Raw genomic sequence first — 25,156 nt, 5'->3', positions numbered from 1 at the left:
ATGGAAAACACGCAAACACACACACGCAGGCACCACTTATGTGTACAGCAACGCAAATGCATAAAAAGGCATTAGGGCGAGTGCATAATGGCAATGAAATGCTTTTTTATGGTACAACAACAACAATAGTTGTATACTTACAACAACACAAGCACACTCTGGCGACTGTGCAAGGCACGTTAAAATCACATATCGTCACATAAAAGTACCCATAAGCACAAACATAAATAGCAATATCGGCATGTGGAGTGTATTGGCATTGCTCTGCCTGCCTGCTTGCTTGCTTGTTGTGCTGAGATATGGGTCTCACTAACGTCATTCACATCACTTGCAGTTATCACTCGATATATTCAATGCGTTGAACGATGTGTTGGAAGTGAGTGTGTATGTGTCAGCATGCACTTCGATTTGTTTGTTGGCATTTGTGCGACAGACATTAATCATCGGTTGTGGAACTTATTGAATGTTATGGAGTGCTGTTGCAACACACTTTCAACTGGCAACGAGGCCAGGATCGCTGGCGACACATGGTGTGTCATTAACTGTAAGATGCCAGCAAACACAAATGTAAGTATATGTTATATAAGTTCGTGTAAATGGCTATGAATGGTTAGTTGATGAATAGTAACAGCTTGAAATGTGTAGCCTTTTAAGCAAATATTTTACTCTACTTTACAGCATATTTGAGTTGCGAGTAGTATTTTGAGTATTACTTAATTCACACACTCGTTAAACAGTAAAAAGGAAATTACGTTCCACAAAATTTACCTTTTTTCAGGGAACTACTTAATTAAAAAAGCAACAATTTCAATTTTTATTTTGATTCCACAAAATGGAATCCACAAAAAGGAATCCACAAAATATGTTCCAGAATTAGCTGGCTTTAAGCACTCGCGATTGTACCAAATTCCCTTTAAGAATGTGCTGCTAAGTTTTTAAATAATCACTGAATGGAATCCATAAATATTCCACAAAATAGTGGTTTCATACATTCATGACCATTTTAAACTCATTATAAAAATTACCTTTGTTTTTCTAGGCAACTAGTTTATTAAAAAACGACAATTTTTGATTTGATTCCATAAAATGGAATCCACAAAACATGTTCCATAAAATAGTTGAAACAAACACTGGCGATTGTATTAAATTCCTTTTATGGATGTGCTGCTAGTTTTTCAAACACAGAATGGAATCCACAAAACACCATCCACAAAATAGCTGGCTTCAAACATTCACGACAGTTTTAAACTCTGTTCCTGGGTAGGTTGCTAGTTTTCAAAACCTCAATTACTAAAACGATTATACTTTGTGGAATGTAACCGCAGTTTGGAAATGGATGAATTACCTTCTTTAAAATTTTTAAGTACTGAAATATTAATCCGCACTACTTATTTTTGATACTCTTATTATGAAAAAAAGAGTATTTTATTAGTATTTTAGTTCAAAGAGATTTACATGTCATAATTTGAAATTTTGGTTAAAACGAACTAGTATTTTCCTAAAGGAAGAAAGTTAAAAATGTATGTAATGTAACAATAAATACCACTAGTTTGCAGTCAATTTTTGGATTGTGTTGTTAGAGGCTGGTTTTTCTTGCTGGATTGGTATTTACGGTTATCTTGGAGAATAAATACTATAAATATAAAACTTTAGAGAATAAGTTCCACAAATTATGCTCCACTGTCAAATTTTTTAACATAAAGTATATAATGCAGCTAAGAAATATTTAGGTTTAAAAATACAATCCACATAAATCCACTCATAGAAGTACGGTGTTTAACATATCTGATATAAACAACACTATTTATGACAATCCTTAAGAATTTTGTAAATAAAAAAATTAGTTAGTTCCACTAAACATTTCGTTGACATAATTTATTAATATGCCTAAACGCATCTAAAAAACAGTTAAGTTCCACAAATACAATGCCTTTAAAGGTTTTGAAAATATATAATAGTCATACAAATAAAACGCATGCCATGTTTATAACAATACTAGTATTTATAATAATCTGTAAGATTCTCTAAATAAAAAAACTATTTTGAAGAATAAGTTCCACAAGTTGTGTTCCACATATTACACGTAAACTTATTATTACGACATACATTAACACGATATGAAGTTACGTTGAATTTAGCTACACAATATATAGGTTCCACAAATACAATACACATAAAAGTTTCCGAAAAATTTTAACAATCATACATCTAAGGGTAATATCATTTATAAACAATAATGCGTATGGTAGTCTTGGGATATTCTGTAAATAAAAAATATTTTGGAGAATACGTTCCACAAATTACGTTCCACACATTAGACGTACAATTTTTATTAACGTTATTTAAAGTAATCCCGTAGAAAAGCTCACAAATATTTATGTTCCACAAATCCACAATCCATGAAATCCACATAATAAGTTCTGATACATTTAAGGCGTATATCTTATATAAATAAAGCAAAATCAGCCATTTCCAGATATTGACTTATTTTACGAAATGTACAGCTAAGCGAAGAGAAATAGCACACTTATTGCAGCATTTTTTTTTTTTATAATTTGCATTTTGTAGTTGTTCGGAGAAATCGTACACTTGAGTATTGTTCTCATTTGAAAATCGAAAGTTGTGCAAGAAAGTTATGGATTTTAGTATGAAATTTTTATTTGCATAAATAATAATAAAATATTAAAGGAATTCATTGCCACCAGAAAAGCGGTGCATTATATACGAAGTCTTTGGAAACGGGAATAATTCTTCGAAAATCGCAGAAATTTTGAAGTGTTCGAAAAAAATGGTATACCGAAACACTGGTTGTAGTCACTTTCCGGGATGGCCTTCAGTTCCGTCTTCGCTGTGGCTTGAATCTCCTTTATCGTATAAAAACGGTGTCCTCGGAGCGGTCTTTTGAGCTTGGTGAACAGCCAGAAGTCGCACGGCGCCAGATCAGGTGAATGCGGAACGATATGGGTTGAGTTTTTAGCGAAATGTTCACGAATTACGAGGCCAGTATGGGATGGCGCATTATCGTGGTGTAAAAACCAAGAATTGTCTTTCCACAATTCCGAGCTTTTTAGGCGGATAGCGTTACGCAAACGACGCATAACGTTCAAATAATATTCCTTGTTGACTGTTTGAACGGTTGGAAGGATTTCATAATGCACAACACCACGATAATCGAAGAAAACCGTCAACATGACTTTGATTTTGGAGCGACTTTGGCGCGATTTTTTTGGTCTCGGCTCTCTTTTGACACGATATTCGCTCGATTGATCGGTTGTTTCGGGGTCGTAGGCATAGATCCAAGTTTCATCGCATGGTCGCCCTGGACGCTCTTCGTCTTCGACACGTTCACGGCCGGCTTGAGACTCACTATACCACTTGTAAACATTTTTTTTAGACATAGCCATATCACCAAATGCTTTCTGAACCATCCTCAACGTATCCACAGCAGAAAATTGATTCCGTAAACAAAATTTAATGCAAATTCTTTGTTCAACAAATTTCGACATCGCAAAAAGGAAAAACTCACTTTTAGCAGCTCACAAAACGACACGTATCTCAAACACTAATGAATATTTTGAAAAAGTGACTGACAGTACTGCCAACCTAAAAAAAAAATAATTCTCCAAAATTCAAATGTCACCTTATTTTTTGGGCACAGTAGTACATATTGACTTCTGTCAGTTGTGATACAGAGATGAAAATAAAATCCGGAAGGCTCCTCCACATAAATAACTTTCGAAGTTGATCGATTAATTGTGAAACAGTGCAAGATTAATCCATTTAAAAATTTAAAAGCGCGGATTACTTTCGCTTGGACTCAGGTTGAGAGTCACAAAAATTTTAGAAAAGACTGCTATGAAGCGATGAAACAAAAGTAAATCGAATTAGACCTGAACGTAAAACGTCCGAAAGGCCGATCTCAAAACCCAAGGTACACCAAAAAAAACGGTAAAACATGGTGGAGTTAATGTCTTGTGAGAGCTGCGTTTTCGTGATATGGAGTGAGAGCGTTGGTAAGAATTGATGGTAGAATGGAGCAGTATTCCTTTTAAAACATCCTAAGGCAAAAAATGCAGCCATTTTCATTTGACTCAAAGCCTGTAAATTTGATATTCATGTAATGATCCGAAACGTGCCGCCAGGCTAGTAATGGATCGGTTATCTACCGAAAATATGAATGTGTTAGAGTGGCCTTTGGAGTGATGTAAAACTTAAGGACGGGCACAAAAAAATCAAAAATGTGGATGACCTTTTGGTTGGAGTTAAGGAAAAGTGGTATTTCATTCCATGGAGCAAATAATTTACCTCGCAGGTGTTCTACATTCACATATTTAAGCAATGATTAAGCTTAAACAATTAGTGCAAAATTTCATAAGTTAAATGCAAGTCAGTTAGCTACTTAGCGCAGTGCTAGTGCGCCATAAACCCGCATAACTGCTTATTAGCTGAGACATACAGCTGCATACTTATAGGCGCATGCAAAGGCGCTTGCCTTTGATAATTTCGTTTACCTTTTCAACTCCTTCGCTTAGGCAACCCACATTTTGCGCATCGCAAGCACTCTTTACATATGCAACAAGCGCCTGAAGGTCTTGCGCCTAAAAGTAGACCACATTCGCTCGCCTTAGTGTCAGTTGTTGCTGCATAAAAGTACTTCCTGAAATTGAAATGCGGTCTTTTCCCCTCTCAAGCACACAAACACTCTCAAATTAAAAAAATGAAGTTCTTCACACACACACTTACATATATGTATATGTGTGTGTAACTATTATCAAGCACGCGTACACATAAGTGCTGCCACAACATATACAAATGACTTACTTATGACTACTCATATCGCATCTTCTCCGCTTGTCTATGCACTTGTCTGTCATACAGTGCTCGCCAAATAGACACTGAATGCGTTGAGAAACTGAGTCATTTGTAAATAATTAAAGTGCACTTAAAACAACGAGTTGTGTTGCACTGCAAAAGTGAAATAAAAGTGCGAAGATATGCCTGTCTGTCTGTGCACAAACATGCCCAAGTACTCATTCGTGTATGTAAAATGAAGTGCATAAGCGCAGACAAGTAGTTCATCTGTATATATAAAAAAAATAACACACTTACACACACATACAAGTACTCATCATCGTGTAAAAAGTTGGAGTATTTAGAAATGAAAGCGAATACTTGCGTTTGAGTGCTCGCTGGCTGCATTTGAGTGTGTGTGTGTGTTTGATTATGTGTTTGTAAAAATGTATGTGTGTGAATGTGCAATTCTTATGTAGCTGTGGCAGTCGGTTGAGTACACTAATTTCCAGTGAAAAACTTGACTCCTCTAAGGGTTCTGAAGTAGCAGTTGTTGTGCTATTAAATATTTGCCTCAGTTATAGTTGGCAAACTTCACTGCTGAGTGGGTAGCATAAATGCCGCAATTCATATTAAACAGTTTTTATTGCACTTCTCTGCAACTTCTACTTTTTTGTGCGCTTTTTTTATGGAGTACAAAATAATTAGTTATGGCAAAGCGAAATTGTGAACGAGACGAAGTTTAAAGGCTCCAGATATGCAAGTTTTCTTTATAATTATATAACTTTGCTCATTAGTTAAAATATTTTATTGCTGTGGAGTATATAAATTATAGCGATCATAGGATAGCAGTAATATTCATTTTTTTTTTGATTTGAATACTTTGAGAAAATCATTAGAAGGTATTATAAATAGCTTAGGTTTTGTGAACTGAACCTAATTAGGAATTTTACTAATGCTAAATATTGTTTTGTTTAAGATTATACCAAAATAAATTACAAAATTAGCAAAATTTTGTTACATACGTATTTACAACCAAATAGTGCTATATGAACCAAAGTAGAATTAGAACAAGAAGAAGAACAATTAAATTCGGTAGCACCGAAGCTATAGGGTTTTTCAATAAGAGCATTAGAAAAGTTTTAAATAAAACCAAAACAGTTAGGGTTATCGATGAAATTCTTTTTCTCTGTAAAAGTACATTTCTTTTGCATGGCCACCATGTGCACGCTTGCAGAGTCCAGACGCTGAACCCAAATTTTCCACGGTTCTCAAGCATAAATCGACCGATAGTGCTGCAATTTCACCTTCAACATTCGTAAAATGTCCATCAATCGTCGCTGACTCGTTGACCAAGGCCAAAAACTAGACGTAGCCCTACAGGAGACAGTCTACCGGCGTCATATCGCACAACCGAGGCACCCAATTTACTGGGTAATTTCGTGAGATAACACGTTCACCAAACTTGGTTTTCAATAAATCGATTGTGACATTCGCACTGTAGCTTGTGGTGCCGTCCTGTTGAAACCACATATTGTCCAAACCCATATCATCCAATTCGAGCCAAAAATATTCGGTTATGATTGAGCGGTAGCGATTCCCATTCACAGCAACGTGCCCGTCTTGGTCAACATGGAAGAAGTACTACTCAAAAACGCCGCTGGTCCACAAACTGCACAAAAGCGTAGTTTTTTCAGGACGCAATGGTGACTTATAACGCATATTTTGCTTATTGACGAAGCCATTCAACCAGAAATGAGCCTCATCGCTGGCGATGATTTAATGAAAAAAAGAGATCATTTGCAAGTTGTTGCTCAGCCCAATTCACAAACATTTGACGATTCTGGTGGTCAAGCAGCTTCAGTTCTTGATCTTGTAAGATGTAGGCCAAAATTCGCAAAATTCGTCAGAACGACGTCACAAAGTTGCCAACGCTTGAGAACGACAAGTGAGAGACTGATTTCGATCTTTCCCAATTGATTGATGAACGGCAGCAATATTCTCGACACAACGAACACTTCTTTGCCTCACTGGCACGGAAACATTTCGTACTGAGCCCGTGGATTAAAATTTATCCACGAGGCGCTCAATTGTTAATCTGACAGGACTATTATGACGACCAAAAATTGGACGTAGAGCTCTTAAAGTTGAGGCCACTCACTATGAATATCGGTAGTAAATTTTAATAATTTCGACTCGTTGTTGGATCGTATATCTTTCCATGATGAAATGGCAAACTTTATTGAAGAAAAATGTCAAGAGAGCGGGAAAAGACATAGCGTCGGTTGCTGTGCCTATCGATCTACTTATGAAGTGCCTTAGAGTATATTTCACAAATAAAAATAATTTCAAATCAAGGACGCGATTTGGATCAATCAGTTCGTGAGGCAGCTGTATGCTGTAGTGAACCGATCTGAACTATTTCTTCGCATAATCCATGCAAGATTTCTTGAAAAAATCTCTTCAACTGAAAAATATGTTTGGCGGAAAGATCGATTTTAATACTGTGCCGATCTATAACCATACCCGTCTCATATAACTATATAGTGGTTCGGATCGAAAACCAAAAGTAAAAAACTTAAATTTTATAAAAAAAAGATAAAATTTTATGTGGACCAATTGTAGTATCGGGCAAGGATAATGAATGGTTTGGTTTTAATTTCAAAGTACATAAGACGTTTAACTGATGTCAGCCTGACCTGACACATTTTTTTATAGTAGGGGAAAGCTTCGAAAGCCATAGTGCGGAACTTTAATCCTCTAAACCTAACATACTCCCAACTCAAGACTCTCCCACGGAACAACCAGATAAGGTATAACTTCATGGGGGTGACAAGATGCCTACTCTGCTGTAATTGCCCTAATTTAGTCATAATGGAAGTTTCCACTTCGTGAACAGCTTTCCACCTATCAGAGGACTAACACATAAGTGTTGTCAAATTTTCCACCGTTAATCTATCACCTAGTGCAGTTTAAAACTTTTCTCTTATATTTAGAAACCGATGACAATGAAAAGCACGTATACACCGAACAAGACGGGCTGACGTCATTTTCAAATTTGTATAGATAGTTTCGGAATCCCCCATGACCGCTCAATATTTGGGACAGATGGAAATCCAGGTCCACATATTGTCTAGCTATCAACGTTTGGCTGTCAGGTTTTAGTCTGTGGGTCCATCGTCCTTTGGTTGAGGTTTGTCACCGCTGCTGTCTTATAATTACGCTCCTCTTTCTCTCCTCTCTTTTTTTGATATCTGTAATTAGCTCAAATAGCTCATATAATCTCGTAAATTCGTTTTCCTGGATGTCTATGGGCGGCATACTAGCTGGTACTTCAGCTGCGTTACTGAATATAGTTTGGAAGCACTTGTTACTCTCATTACTGTGAGTCTATGCACCAAATTATTGCTCTGGCATACACTTTTATGTCTACTGCCTGCATCCATACTTAAGCAGCATATAGTATTAGTGAGCCCATCGCTATTGCGATTAGAAGTCAATGGCCGGAGCGCACACAGCCTCTATTTGCCATAATTATTGATAAGGAATTGTAAATATTATTTGGTTTTTCTGATGTGTATGCCAAGTGTTCTTTAGTTTGGAGCCCAATATTAGCCCTAAGTACTTCAACTGTGGATGTGAAGTAATCGCACACTCTCCTATAGTGAGAGTTATTTTTTTCAAATTTCCAGGTGCGTATGAGCAGTACTTCTGTCTGGTGCTCAATCAGTTCCAAACTCATTGAAGAAAACCATTGGCGCAGACCATTTATGCATTATATTTATTTTGGAGGTCATCAAGTTGTATAGCTACTGCCACCACTATAAGGTATGCCATTAGCTTAACGTTTTTTGGTTGTTGTATCATTAGTCCTCCATCAAGCACGGGATTCCATAGAAGAGGATCTAATATTGAACCTTGTGGTAATCCACTTGAAAGAGAGTAACTCTTGGTGCCTTCGTTATTGTCGTTGATCAGCTTTCTATTTTCGAAATAACTCATCACAATATTTATGAGGTAGTGTCGACAACTCCTTTTAGTGCCGTATTGCCTTTCTGATAATCCACCGACTTCCTGGCTCATATTATTAACCTTATGTACTACTCCAAGGTCGAAATTAGGTGGTGTAGTTCTAGAATAACGCCTAGTTCCTATATAGTTATATTTTTAAAGGTCTTGCCGTATATACTATTAGAACAAATAACTAAATAAACAACGTAAATTTAGTACAAAAAGTAGTTCAAGCATGTCACAACTCACATCTCTAAATAGCCGAAATCGATCTACTTTAGTATACACATCTTCCAGTCTACCTGTACTATAAGCTGTCTTTATAACAAATACAATATCGAACAATTTGTAAAAAAATATGCGAAAATCGTTCGTTTGTTTGATCTTCTGCCATATTTGATGAAATGAAAGCACTACTCATTTAAAATTTTGCTTACTCTCCAATTTATGATCAAGTGCCATATTTTTATACGATTACCTAAAAGATACCAAATATTACAAAGATTTCGATTAGGTATCTCCAAAAGCTCTTTTGTATGGCAATTAATTTTTGACAGATATTTTTACAAAAAAAATTAAAATTTCAATGAAAATTTCGTGACGTTTGTTTTTTTCCAAATAGTTGTAAACGAAAAAAAATCCTTAGTCCAAACCTTTATGAATTGTATTTCAAAGACATGTGTAAAGTTTTGTGAAGATCTGTTGAATAGTTCCCAAGCAATCTTGCCAACCGACCTCAAAAACTTCGAGAAGAACTCATTTAAAGACGGCGCACTTAGCCTAGCTAGCCTCGAGCGCACAAATTCTCAAGGCTGTATCTCCAAAACTATTACTCGGTTTTACTGGAAAGTTTAGGAGGAAATTCTAGAGGTGTTGTAAAATTTAATAAGACAATAAAGAAGATAAATTTTTTGAAACTCGTAAACCCATGTAACCCGTTATCATTGGTTGCACTCATCAAACTTTCTTCAGCACAAAATTACACCTCCTTTGGTTTTTCGAAATTCATACGTATTTTCTAGCTGAAAAAAACACTTAGTACATATGCGTGTCTTCAGTGAAGTTTATTTTCATGGTGATACTCCAAGACTTCCGAGATATTGTGCAAAGTCATCGAATCATTTTAGTCTATTGTAGGTATTTTAATAATAATATACTGATAATACTATATTTGCATTCACAATAAATTGTATTTCTTTTAACTTATTCTCTGAAAATTCATTCTGGTCACCGTAATGTTAACACATAAAGCATTTTTTTTAAATAAATCTCGTCTGTGGAGTAGGCTATCGACTTACACTTAGCTGTTGTGGGGCCTCTTAGCCTAATTACGGGAGCTCGATAACACTGCACTGTTGGTTGAGAAAGATGAATGTTGAGTTATTTAGCAATCTTCTATTTGGGTTAGGTCGATTCTAGACGAGCAGTAACTTCATCGTGTTCTCCGTGCTGAAAATTTTTTTCTTATATCTAACGTATGAATAAGATTTCTATATATATACAGCTGTGATCATGAAAGTAGTAGTGTCTGTGGGTCCTAACTTTCGAAGCATTAAACTCAAATAAAAGATACAAATTCATATAAAAAGTTGTAAGGAAAGTATTTATTATTAGTGCTAAGAATATTCACAGTCTCATTTTTTGTTTAATATTTCGTTTTTACGCACGAAAACATATTTAAAAAAAAACCTAAAAACTTGTGTGTTCATTAAAATAGTAGTGTTTACTTCAATTACGTAAAAAAATTTAAAAATACCTTTTGAAGTTAATATTTCCTGTGCTACATATTGTCCGTACTCTAGTATTTAATAGTAAATTCCTTATTATTTAATACCGCCGCACATCGACGTGGCATAGAATCAACAAGATCCTTACAACGCTTCACAGGGATTTGTGTCCATGTCTGTTTAACCACTTGCCAAAGGTGTACTCTACTTGTTGGATTTGCTGTTGCTACAACTCTTTTGACATCTCCCCATAAGATTTCAATCGGGTTCAGGTCCAGGGACTGAGCTGGCCTGCGCATTACGTCGATCTTTTCAGCTGCAAACCACTCCTTAGCTAGTTTGGAAGTATGTTTTGGGGCGCTGTCCTGTTGAAACGTCCATTTTATCGGCATTTTCCAGCTAGCAAATGGTAACATAACGTCTCTTAGTATATTTACGTATACTACTCGGTCCATGATGCCATCAGTCAAATGGATAGGACCAACACCACTATACGAGAAGCACGCCCACACCATAATGCTAAGGCCACCATGCTTAACCGTTTTAGTGTGTATATATATGCCACCTAAGAGCTACTTCAAATAACCATTTATCTCGTAACAAAATGCAAATAAACGTATATACTATTTTTCGAACAAGATTTCAGTACATGTATAATTTTTTAAGAATTGTTTAAACCTTTTACTAAGGTTGCCGTATTGTTAAATTAATTGTAAATTTCTTGAAATTATGCTTAACAAATATTACTTTTTAAATTAATTATTACTTTTTAATTAGTTCTTGTAAAGCACTATATAACGATTAATGTCTAAAAGAATGCTACTTATAACAGTCTAAAGAAAAGACTTTTCTATATTCTGAAATATTTTTATTATGGCTGAATTAAAACAATTACTCAGATTTGGCAACTACCAAAAAAATTATAATTTCAAGCAGACACCAAAATCAATGTTTCACTCTCGCTTTTAATACTATATGCCAACGCTGATACTCCAATTCCACACATACCTACCTTTAATGAATTAATCTCAGCCAACCTTCAGGACCTCTCGCCGCCATTCTCCACCTGAAACCCCAATAAAGTGTGCAATGAAAAATGCCGCAATATCATATCGCTTTTTCCCAAGAAATTTCATTTTTGAATTAATTGAATATATGTCGAGACCACCTGCAATCTGAGCCGCGTATGTCGCGCAAACGTTATCTGTGCAGATATTTCCATGTCATTGAATCAGCAACTTGCGCACACATGTAGACTTAGAAATATTTGCACAAATTATATTGCCTATCTGCTGGCGCGACAGCCTCATCATTGTAAATCAAATTTGTCTGTGACATGACGCGAACATTTTGTAGCATTTGCCAGAAATTTGAATACATAAATATATGAGTGTGTAGTTATGCTTATACATATAGCATTACAGTGCTTGTGGGGGTAGTTGTACATATGTATTTGCGCATATATGTATATGAAAACACTTGCAAAATGGCAGTGAAAGTGTAACACCTGGCTGTCTCTGAAATATTGCATACCTGCGTGAATCTGGGGCGCATAAAAGTAGACAAGTGTGTGCTTGATTTTCGGAAATTACAACAACAACAGCAGCGCGTTGATGTATATGAGCGTCTGCGGCGCTGAATACTTTGCCGCAGCGCTTATCATGAACCTGAAGTGGCATGCCGAAATATGCCCACAGCTACACCCATACATATGTGTACATATAGACAAACTCATACGAACGCATATTTATCAAAAACGCTGCGAATACAAATTTACTAATAATTCAGCATATATGCACACCTGCGCCTCCTCGTGGCGGCCTTGCGTAGCAAGTGATTGCTGCCGGAAATTGCTTTGCTCCGCCCGTGAAGCGTGCGAAAAGGCAGGAAAAGCTGCTGAGCGCGCGTTGATTGACGCGCCTTCCTGGCAAGCAGCCATCTTCATACAAATACCGCTTTAAAGTGTGCCTCATGTATGCAAATAATATTTATATGTCCCCACGACATATGCTCATGTATTTATTTATGATGGCAAGTGGCAATCAAATCACTCAGGCTGGAATTATTGTGACAAGAATGCAAAAGAAATTTCAAATTTTCGAAAAAAAATTTAAAGAATCGTAACAAATAATATTTGAGCAGCAATAAGTTGACTTTACAACTTGGGAAGCATTTAAGGATTTGCATTTCTCTTCAAGCGTGGCATTAAAATTCTCAGAAGATTTTCATGGCATCTTTTTGTGTGTAGAGCATACTAAGTGTGTGCATGTAGTTGTAGGCAATAAGTGTGTGTGTGTGTTATAATTTTATGCATATGACAATCTGCTTAAGGGAAATTAGGGCGCAGTGGAATTATTTATTAGAAGGTGAAAGTAATTTTGCACGCTGAAAAGTATGCTACGCTTTTACATATATACCTTATATTGTCAGCCAAAGCAGCTTACGTTGATTAAAATCTTTGAAGTTATTAATATGACTTAGGAAATATTTAAAATTTGCATTTAAAAAGTTTGATTGAGTTTGCGTGAAGCTGTGATAAAATGTTTGCCGCCTCAAATGTTTATTTAATACAAGTAATTTATGCGCTATAGGCTGAGAGGTATATTATATGTATAAGTAAAGCAATTTAAAACCCCAACTCAAAGTAATTCTTCACTCTTTACTATTTTACAGATGATTCAGTTGACGTCACTTCCGAGCCGGACGATCAAGATGTCTCAGTCGCAGCGGCCTCTCATAATCCCAATAAGGGACAGCTGGAAGTGCAATTAGGTGGCGCAGTGACGTTACAGTGTCCGCAAGGTAATAATTCAATATCCGCTAACTGCTTTAAATTGCATCATTAACTATGTTGGCAACCTATTATACTTGAGACATAAGCTTTCTTTTTCGCTGCTTCTATTAAAAAAGCTTTTCCAAATTCCTTTCTTTTTCACAGGTTCCTTAGGCTGCTGGTCGCATTTAGATCCGGTAACCGCACGCTTACGTGGCTTAGGTCATGGTCTAACCACTCCCACCGGTCAATTTTCACTCAAGGATGTTGTCTACCACGATGCGGGCACCTACAAATGCATCGGTCAATCGCCAACGAATAAGAAGAAGCTGGAGGTGCTGCAGACGGTGGGCGTGACGGTGAAAGGTAAGTGAAAAAATCTGATTAGATCTATTAAAATGGTAAAATGGGGTTTGCGAATTGAGAATCTAGTTTGGGAACAGGTTTTATTCTTAGACTACAGTTGGATAAATTTAGCGATTGTCAAATATTCCAATAATATTTAAATGCCTTTCATATAATGCATTAAAAGACTATTGAAATAACATTTGTGTTAAGATTTTTTTCATTTTATAATCCTGAAAATCTTTATTGAAAATGTGTTTGCGTACTTCGGGTTCTACCGTTTTTAACATGAACTCACACAGAGCCATTTGAATAGTCCTTGCCAACCTTTTTTTTAGAGTATACACCAGGTATGGAGCCCAATACTATTCCCAGGTACTTCAGCTGCGGCTGTAAGGTAATCTCGCCCCCTATCGTTCGTTCTTCCACCTTCCTGATGCTTATGAGTAAAACTTTTGTTTTGACTCACAGAAAAGAGCCATTGGCATAGACCAAGGTAACCACTCATTGTATTTTTTGCACTAATAGGCATTACTATCACAGTGAGTTTGTCCGCATATGCTATTAGTTTCATATCTTTTGGTTGCTGGGTCTTAGCACTCCGTCATACATGAGGTTCCATATGAGTAGGCTTAAAATTGAGCCTCGGGCTGCTCCACTCGAGACTGAGTAGCTTTGGTGCCTTCGTCCATTTCAAAACTTAGCCTTCTATTTTTGAAATATCTCGTGATAGTGTTAATGAGGATTTCAGGGACGTGTATTTCAACTAGGGCTTTGATTAAGTGTGACCATTTTGCAGGGTCCAACGCATTCTTGACATCAAGGGTACTCAACGCGCAGTCCTTTTTCGTGCCATCTTTCGTACACTTTACCCATAGTGTGGAGCATACATTAAGGACGATACGAGGAAGGTTTCTCAAGTGGTTTCTTTGGTTTTGGGAGGAGAACTAAACTCTGTTCTTTCGACGAGTCGGGGAACACATCTTCCTTTATAAAGCGATGTACATTTCAGCAAACACTTGAGGTTTTGAGCTTATAGCTGCCTTCAGGCCTCTGTTGGGTATGACATCTAATCCAGGCATTTTGATGTTCGGTTATTTTCTTTACTATGGCCAAAGCTCTTCTTCCGTGACTAAAGGGGGTGACTCTGCAGCTTCGTTTCGTCGCTTTGGAAATAATGTTTGGTCGACTTTTCCCATAAACGATGCATCTTCAGGTTGCTGCTGCTTATTTTTCGATACCATTTTTGTAATACTACTTTCCCCTTTGTTTCAAAATAGGCCTCAGTTTCAGCGACCACTTTTTAATTTCCAGGGTGCATTCTTTTGAGATCTTAAAATAGAAAATAGGCGCTGGGAGCCAGTTCTAGAGAATATGGTGCATGTGGTGGCAATTCGAAGCCCAATCCATGGAATTTTCCATTATCCTCACTGACTTCTAACTTTCTTTTTCTTCAAATGCGGTTTTTCTTTGACGATTTCATCCTTCGAACGGTCCAATAATGCTATAAAGTAGTCGCTGTTGTGGTCAAAAGCTTGAGTTAATTCGGATTGAACATCTGCAAACACTGCTCCGAATCATCAACTCGTCGTTGCGTTTAGTCAAAAGTGAACTAGCGCAGTGGGTGCACAGAGTTTTCTCATACCAAGATATAAGCGAATGATATGATTTACGCGTTCAGTAGATATTTTTGAAGAGCATGCTATCTCGAACAGCTTCGCTGCTCATTGCTCACGTTCAAACTTAGCATACTAATCCATGATGGTAGATTTTCCTGAGACAGCGTCCGGAAACTCGCACCATCTATGTGTCAGGCGAACTTGTTAGTTTGCTTGTTATACATATACATACAATTTTTCAGCGAGGCGAGCTGAATCCATTTAGCCATCTTCGTCGGTCTGATCGCCCGTACGTCTTTTTATATGCGATCTTGGTCTTCAGTGTTTGAGTTATCGGTCTGATTTTTTTTTTGTTATTTTTTTTTTTATTTCATTTTAATATTTATTTTTTTTTTTGTATTACATGAAGTGTTTTATTCTTATCTCAAGTGCCTGTCTCGAAAAAGTGTTTGGAGTACAAATTTTTATGTTCAGTGGTCTCAACCGCTCTTCAGCTATATTAAACTAAATTAATTTGTGAAAAAGTTACTAAATTTTAAAAATTCCAACACATAAAATATACACTCGTTTTCAACCGCCTATTGAAAGCGGTGAGCGCATGAAAATGCAAGCGCTCTCGACTTCACCTTTGAACCTGACACGCCGCGTATGTCTCCAATTCTATGGTATGCAATTACTCGCTGCCACAAGCATACACACACACAAATATAGCTGCTATGAAAGTGTGAGAGCGCCGCAACATTACAGCGAACAGTCATTAAGGTGCATGCATCGACAGGTATTACAGTATATAGTAGAGTACATACTGATGTACATAAAAAATATATATGGAAGTGTACTATGCATGCCGCATGCCAACGCACATAGTAACACATACACACTGCTGCATGTCCTTGCATAAGTATGCGCTTGTGCTCCAGTTGCACCTAAATTACTTTTTCTGCCTGTGCGGAGCCGCCAGCACCAACCCACACACACACGCCCAACACATATCGATATATGGCTACATATATACAGTCGTATATTTTACAAGCATATCGCTTACACACTGCAACATCCTGCAAGTCAATATTTCCGGGTCAAGGTGCAAAGGTCAATCGTGTGTGTGCTGCAGCACTGAGGAGAAGAAGGCAAAAAGTGTGTAAAAGTAAATTTTGTTCAATGTCCGCGCAGAGATCAAAGCATCATTAATTTTGTAGGTCACTACTACATATACATATACATATGTGCACATAATATGCATGTGTGTCTATCTTATCGAATGTTTTAAAGCTGAAGACAGTTCATAGTTAAAATGAAACGAAATTTAATTAAAGTGACACAAGTGCGTGTCAAAGGTTGCACTGAAAATGTTGAAATTTATGCACTAACCTACATCGATAGTACTATATATGCGCGGATGGGCGCTTCTGTGCAATAAAATTAATTAAGGATTAATTACAACTTTACAGGTGAAAAAAATATTAATTTAAAAACTTTAAATTATATAAAGTATCGCCTACCCTTCAAATAATTGCTATTAATATATATTTTTTCAGTAAGATATTACTCACCAACTCTTCACTAACAACAATTTTCAAACCAAAGCGGAATATGTAGCATACATTTCAGCGCTGTAATAAGCTTGCAATGACTGCTTTCGATTCGCCAACTTCCAGAGAGTGGTTAAAAGACCCAGAAGCTCAATTCTTTTTTTAAATTGACAGCAATACATATAGGTTGAGGTTCAGAAAGCGAAAGCGTGACACTCGTTTATTGCCACGTTGGGGTGTTTTTCGGTGTTGTTTGAAAACAAGAAGTTGATTGGTACCGTTTAATTGATCTAAATGACATTATTGGTGCTTTCATAGACAATTTCACTATTAAAAGAACAGAACTCAAATATGAACAATTAGTTACAATTATTATGGCAAGAATTTGGAAAATATGCTTCGACCAAGAGTTCAAAGTTATAAAACTTTGACAATTTTACTACCTTTTCATAGTACTTAGATCAGAATTTCGCGCCAAACTTAATATAGTTCTGATAGGTTCCACTCTACTTCATGAAATACCATCGTTTATGAAGCTCCCGATTATTTCAAGGTCAAATTTCAATCGAAGCTTAGAAACAAGCTAATTTAACTTAGTTATATATATAAATGGAGGGTATACAATTATTTACATATTGTTCAAGTCACTTCATAGTTCTTAAACTTATATAAATTTGGCATATAATCAATCTAATGGGCGATATATTTCGAAGTTACTTACTTTTTAAAGAAAAAACACTGAAACTTAAAATATACATTTTGAGGAAAGAACATTCTTTCGCTTTTATTTTTTGAAGATTGTCTCTTTCAAATGTCGGTCGCGGCTTCGTCTCAGATGGTCCATCCCTTGATTTTGGATGACTCGTTCGATAATTTCGACTGGTAACTGGCGAATGACACGCATAAGGCCTGAAACGACGCGGAATTGTTCGCACAGACTCAATACTTTACATATTATCACGGGAAAAATGTCCAACTGTGATATCATACGATATAAGTGGCCTATCGGCCGACCGAAAATGTGAAATTATCTGCTTACTGATGTGTTCTTTTTTGGGGGGGTTTGTTACGTCGAAAAAAGACCTTTTTCGTGAATTTTTTTAGAAAAAATCATTGCTGTAGGTTTATTTTACATATTATTATATGAAAGTACAACATTTGAAGGATATTTAAGAAAAGTTTTATCGAAAAATAGCGAGGAATAACGGATTTATAGTCGATCTCTGTAGGCACCTCGAAAAAAAATTGTTGTGCGGTGACCAGCCGACAGCATCACTGGATCATCCGAAACCAAAAAATCAAAATGCTTTCTTTAGTTTAATAGTTCATCTTTCAATTGACATCGAGTTTTTTTTTTAATTTTTCAATTTTTCAATTTTTGATACCATTTTCAAGCCAAAATGACAATTTTAGACGAAAAAATCGACTTATTTGTTATTGTAAAATTCTTAGAAATTAAAATTTTTGGAAAAACTCGACGTCATTCGAGAGCTATGTAAGTATATGTAGAATATTTGTAAAAAATTTCAAAACGATCGATGAAGTAGTTTTTTCTGTAGGCTGGTCACCGACTTAAAAAATGACATATTTGGAAAAAGTTTAAAGTTTTGTACATACACTCAGCGCAGGTAGCTGGAGGTACCGTTGTTCACCCTGATGTAACTTCGTTAGTACTTCTCCGAATGACCTAAAACTTTCACACAATATTCTTGAGATGTTGGTGGTTCAGAAAAAAATTAAAAAAATGGAAAAAAAAGTTGTCAAACCTTACCCAAAACCACCCCCCCCCCTTAATAAATCCCTTGATTGATGCGATGTGTGGGAAGTGGCGCGGTCTTGTTGAAACTAAATGTCACCGAGATCACGAGCTTCAATTTCAGGTATCAAATAGTCAGCTATCATGGCGCGATAACGGTCGCTATTAACGGTTAAGTTCTCATCGGTACTATTTTTGAAGAAATATGATTCCACCGGCTCACTAAACCACACCAAACCATTGTTTTTTCTGGATGAAATGACAGTTCTTGAATATTTTCAGGTTGCTCTTCATCCCAAATGCGGCAGTTTTGCTTGTTTACATGCTCATTGAGCCAGAAATGTACCTCATAGCACAATAAACATTTGATCTAATTACTAGTTTTTAAAATCAGATACATGTATGCTGGATTTAACTCGCTATTTCATATTTTGTTTTAACTTTTATTGGTTTTAATCGATTTTAGTTGTTATTATATTGAACACTACATCGATGAACATTTAACTTTGGGCCTAATTTTACATTATCCATTCTTCTCCACCACTTTGTATTAAAAATATGAAGCAAATTTCTTAAAACTATTATATGTGTAGTCTACCTTTAGGCGTATAGCTGCTTTGGGGGTTCACTTTATGTTTTTTCTGTTAAATATTTCATCGCTGAGATTGTCTTCAACGTTAATAACAGTTTTTCCACATTTTTTCCAAATTGTTACTAAAGCGTCCAATATTTTTTTAATTTTAACATAAAGAGAAATATTTAAAAATTAATGTGTATACTTTTTATTATTATTATAATATTTCCCTTTTGAATATAGTATGATTTTCTTATCAAATGTAGCCAAATTTCATTCAAAAGTCACTTTATAACCAGAAATATAACATACCAGCAGGCGCAGGTAGCGGCTATTGCTGTTATTAAGCTATTCCACTTGTTCCTAAAACATTTTTGAACAATTTTTCGTTAATAATACAGCACCAACAATACAAAATGATTTTTATATAAAAGCTCAACACTATTTGTACGCCAATTCGTTAATGTTTTATTAACAAAATTTAGTTGATTTAATAAATTTGCTCAATTCGTCTGCTATCAACCCTATAAACTGCACAAATTTCATAAAAGAACTCCGTCACTGTCAATTAAGTGCAAATTGACAAATAACTAATTTCCCTGCCGCACTTCACCACACAATGAAGTATCCACTTCTGACGATTGCCTACAAAAGCAGCACTCGATTTGCTTCATTTGCTCTTTAGACATAATTTAACTGAAGCACAGTGTGCTTCACATATGTATGTATGCAGTCAGTAGTGCAAATTAAGTGAGTAGTAGAAAAATACATGCCACTTCTGCCACAAAACGCTTGACTTCATGTGGCGTAAGTGCACTACCGCCGCGATCTAATCGAGCATGGCGAGCAGGGTTGCTAGGAAAACGTGCAAATTATGACAAGTAATTACGCAAACAGTTATTTTCACAATTCCATTTGAAGCAGTTGTGTATATATGTGTGTGCGGCATGTTGAAGTATTTAAAATTTGCCACCACCAATTGCCGCCGGAGGCTGCCACACTCGTTGGTCAGCTTGTGTAAGCTTTTTGCACTAAATTGTACGCTTAATAATTACATATACACATACACATATACTTTAGCATTTATAATTGACTACGTCGATTTGCTGATTGCATGTGTAAATGACAAATTGAAAGCACGCAGTGTCAAGAGTTTGTGCAACACTGTGGGTGGTGAAGGGCTGGGCTGTAATGAGAATGGTAAAAAAAAGATTAAAGCAATTTTCTACATTAATATATAAAATAATCATAATTGAGAAGCACAAAATAAGATTTTGAAACGAAATATTTTTCATTTAAAAAGTGTCACAAGTTTTCAAAATTTTTTGCTATCAAAATTATTTTAAAGACTTAAAAAATTATTTTCAATATGCCGAATTTTTAATCTTAAATAACATTTTCTTCTTCATTCATTATGCCCCTCAACTTTCGCTTTCACGCAACAAACGCAATGCGTTAATTCCCGGCATGCCCAAAAGTATGCAACAGCAATGCCACACATGCTTATTTTGGTTAACCACAACTGCAATTATTTTGTTAGAAAAGCAAATGTTTGTTCACTGTTTGCACATCGTTTTACACTCACTTGGCATTTCCGAATGTTTTCCGAAAATCCATTCTTGTGGCTTTGCACAACTTTCGCATTTTAAACACACGCTCCCCCTAAATAAATACCACAAACTTCCGAAAAATATTCCACATTATTGTAGAAATATTAAAAATACGCAAAACTATGAAAAACACGGTTTGAATATATGCTAGCCAAAGTTATACTCGCTTATGTGAAAATCGGAATTGTTGCTGAATGCCTGCGGTTGGGACATTCGGCATATAAAAAAGTGGAAATACGTGAAATACAAATCGCTTTCACGTGGGGTTTCAATGTCGAGCAATGAACTTTCAAGCGGTAAAATTATACATTGTGATAAAAAAGCAAAAAAATATAATTTGCTAAGTTGGTAGAACTGTTCTTAATTAATATGCCAAGTACGAGCACGATCTGTCAATCAGTTCGTTTACAGCAGCCTGCCTCAGTAGTGAGTTGTGATTTTTCCAATGGATAAAAGTATCGAACAAAAAATTTGTCTCAAATTTTGTACCTTGACCAAATTTACTGCACGGAATCATTGCGAATGTTGAAATAGGCTTACTGTCATTCTGCTTTATCTAAAACGCAAGCCTACGAGTGGTCGAGACATCGTTGAAGACATGCCTAGTTCTAGACGACCTTTGACCATTCCAACTAATAAAAATATTAAAATAGTGAAAAAAGTGGTACCTGAAAATCGTCTGGCAAGCGTTATAGAGAAGGCATAAGGGTTTACATTTCTCGCGGATTCGTTCGAATGATTTTTGTAGGTGTTTTCGGTATGAAATACAACTCGTTCCGACAAAGCTGATTTTTTTTCGAAAAGAGTATGTTTGGAACCTAATTTAAGCGGTTAGTAGGGAATATTGCCTGTTTTTGAAATTTTTTTTTCATATAAATTTTCATTTTACAATAGAACTTTTTTCACATATCATAAGGTATATCGTGGAGTGTATAAACAAGTTTTTTCGGAATTTTTTGATGACATCTGTCGGAGAAATGGCTGGGTGAATGAGATGCGTTTTTTCAATGGCGGACACGATTTCTCATGTTTCGATCATCCAAAACATAAAAAGCAAATTTATTCTTAAAAAGTACGTGAATGGTTATCGTCCTTTTTAGAATCATGAAAAAATTTCGATAAATAGTAAAGTAGTTAACGTTTTTTTTTTCAATTTTTCCCATGCTTTTTAATTTTGTCATAACATTGTCAATAAATTATAAAATCGGAGGGATAGCCAGGGGACAGCCAGGCGTTTTGTGAACATTTAAAAAAATGGTTGAGTAGTTCGACCGGAATCAGGTCCGCCAGTTTAAAAAAGTGTGTTTGGAGAAAAACGCGTTTAAAGTTTGAGTTGTGCACTCCGAGCGCTTCGAACGTCGAGCGGTATTATTATTTTTGGGACCTTTTCGAAACCTTCCAATGGTAAAGTGAGCTTCTACATTAATTCTAAGGGTATAAAGGAGCAGAAAACGCAAAAAAAAAATAATTTTAAAAAGGTTACCCTACCGACCCCTTAAAGCCAAAAATGCAATAAATACCATCGGTCAACCAACGTGTTCTACAGATTTGTCTTCATGTGATATTTTATTGTTCCCCAAACTGAAAAATCGTTGGAGTAAGTGTATTACATATTTTTATATTATTTTTATATTTTGATTTACTATTTCCGCGTACTTTTTTTTTCACAATGTACACATTAAACTTATTTGGGAGCGTATGAGCCGTTGTGTTAAATATCAGGCTTATATTTTAATTCAAGAAATACGAAGTCAGTAAAAACGATGCACAAAGACATTTCCGAAAGAGCTGGCACAAAGATCGGTGTGACATGGATTGTCTTAATGACATTCAGAATCAAAAGAAAAATTCCTTGCTGTTTACTCTAACTGACTCGCGAGGAATGAAGGACGGTTTTTGGCCTCATGACAGGTCACATACTACTGACTTTACATGCGAGGTGGATGGCTATAAGTAACGACTATACTTGCAGAAAATGCGGAGAGGAGACATAAAGAAGGCGATGAAACACCACTCATGCTTCTGTCCAGCCTTATCTGGAACTCGTTTTAATGTCAAGGAGCTTCGCGGTTCAATGAACTAGATAAAGTATAAAGATTAAATATAAAGACACTTGGAGTTCGCTGCATTGACGTCCTGCATAACGAATACTTCAGCTGAAACTGAACCCCATCTGGCGTTACCAAGGACTATTAGTCTATGTATAGCGTTACAGCTGGCCAATATAACCTTGGTTGGGATAGGTAAAAACGTTGTGTGGATAACTTTTTTATTTGACATTGTATTCTCACGAAATTTGATATTGATTATTGGCTAAGGCATCGCCGCAATAACCAAAAATATTGTTCAGATTGGATCATTATAGCATGTCATATAAACTAACCGATCAAAATCAAGATAAACATCTTCTCAGTAGAATTTATTGTGTTTTCTTTCTTTTATAAAAAACAAAAAAAAAATGTTTGATCCAAAAGATTTACGAAATCATGTGTAGGCAAAATATCAAAACTACAACAATAAAAGACAAAAACAAGTTTTTTTTTTTGAAAGCGACATATATATGTATTATTGTATTGATGGTCAAGAGGTTTCAAACTCGAGTCTTGACTTTTTTTAAAATTATAAATTATAAGCATAATACTGACAACTTTTTCCTTCAAAGGCACAATAGTTGACACCGATTTCTTCGCAATTTTAGTGTGGTTGATATTCCACAATCATTAACAAAAATCATTAAAATAGCTTATTTTCTGGAAATTTATTTTATGAAAACTTTAAAAATTAATTAAAAATGTTTAGAATTTAAAGAAGATAAGTAAAATTTTAGAAATTAAATGAAACTTCAATACATCGAACGAACAAATTGGAGATGGACTACTCCCAACTCGTCTCTTCTGACTGCGTCGAAATATAATGAAATTATAAAACGCCCTCACTTTGCTTGGAATTAACAGCGCACCAAAACAAACCGGCGCCGCACCAATCGTAAACAGATTTTACTGCTCACATCCGGCAAAGCAAAGAATTGGCAAAATGACATGGCGACTGCAGACAGTCGAACTCATTTCCGTTTGCTGCATGTACTCATCACAATGATTTGAAGTATTCCAAGTATTAAGTACGCAGCTACAATTTTATGTGCTATATTATTTCTCGAGTCCAAAAATTCAGTTGCGTAGTTTAAAATAGCTGTCCGACGCTCTTCCACCAGCTATCGGTTTTTCTCCCGCTTACATGTCCCACTATCTCTTTATCCTTCACCCTTCATATATCTTTTTCTATCTTTTTCTCTCCTTCTTTCTCCTTCTGTCATTATCACTCATCCCATGTCAGTAAATCACACTTCGCTGCCCTGCTCAAAACTTTTCAGGCTCACAACTACCATTTTTGCAATTCACTCTCCAATATCACCATATACTTTCCACTACACGCCCTCCTCCTCACATGACACCACACTAATTTCGCTTTCGATCTGCCCTTTTCTAGTTGGCTTTGAACTGTCGGCAAACAAATCACTGTCTTCCGTTCCATATTTGTCCGAGCTGCGGCGAGATGTCTGCAAAGTTTGTGTCATGGCGACAAGACAAATGCAAATACTCCATAAACCAATACTTGCGCCATCGCATGAAGTCCCAGAGCAGTTGAAAAATTTTCACTCACACTCTGCAAAAAAAAAACAGCCAAAAGCAATTCAAACTGTCGCTTTCGCATTGGTGGCAGCCATTAATTTGATGAGTTTCAGTAAGCAGCCATAGAAAGTGGGGGTCACATGCACATATACATAAATATATATAGGTGTATATATATATGTATATATATTCATTTTAGAATGTTCAAAAAGTTGTAAAACCAATATGGCCACCGCGTGTGTAATGGCGCGCTGAGGCAAGAAATTAAAATTAAAACACTTGTTCGTGCGCCTTTGGCTATGCAACGCAGTGAAAATTAAATTGCTAAGACAACGCGTGTTCATGAAAATTATAAAATTATTTAATAAATCGTTATTAAATCTAAAATAAATATTTTTCAAACTGGTAGACGTCGTACGCCTAAGGTTATGCAATGACAATCTGTAAAAATGTGTGTGTTTGTGTTAGTTGGCGCGATTTCGCAGTAATTAACGTAGCACGATTAAGTGCAGCAGAGTGCCGCACAATTATCAAAAGGTATACATTAAATATTCAATTTTTTTCATCACGATTACTAATTCGCTTAGCCCTTTAAAATGTTGCCAAATTTTTTATAACTATGTAGACCACTTGTATTATAAGAAAATGCCTGTTGTCTAAAACGTTTATTCCTTAAACCTATAATTTATATATTTTCTGAACTAAATTAAACAGAAAAATTAGATTTTGTGCAAATTGGAATATTAGCAGTGTCGCATTGGAGTCAGGTATACTTAGCGCCTTAATGTA

General features: G+C 35.9%; 1 protein-coding gene across 1 annotated transcript in view; it reads left to right on the top strand.

Annotated features, from left to right (window-relative positions):
* Positions 1-25,156, top strand: part of LOC120770736 — a 122,667-nt gene that overhangs the window by 71,126 nt on the left and 26,385 nt on the right. The window contains exons 8-9 of the mRNA XM_040098324.1: positions 13,203-13,331; positions 13,468-13,668. Coding sequence (XP_039954258.1) covers positions 13,203-13,331; positions 13,468-13,668 — 330 coding nt within the window. The remainder of the gene's footprint in view (positions 1-13,202; positions 13,332-13,467; positions 13,669-25,156) is intronic.

Source organism: Bactrocera tryoni, chromosome 3 (genome assembly GCF_016617805.1).
Source record: "Bactrocera tryoni isolate S06 chromosome 3, CSIRO_BtryS06_freeze2, whole genome shotgun sequence".
NCBI lineage: Eukaryota > Metazoa > Arthropoda > Insecta > Diptera > Tephritidae > Bactrocera > Bactrocera tryoni.
Note: the sequence above shows the minus strand (reverse complement) of the source record. Positions and strands in the feature narration are given on the sequence as shown.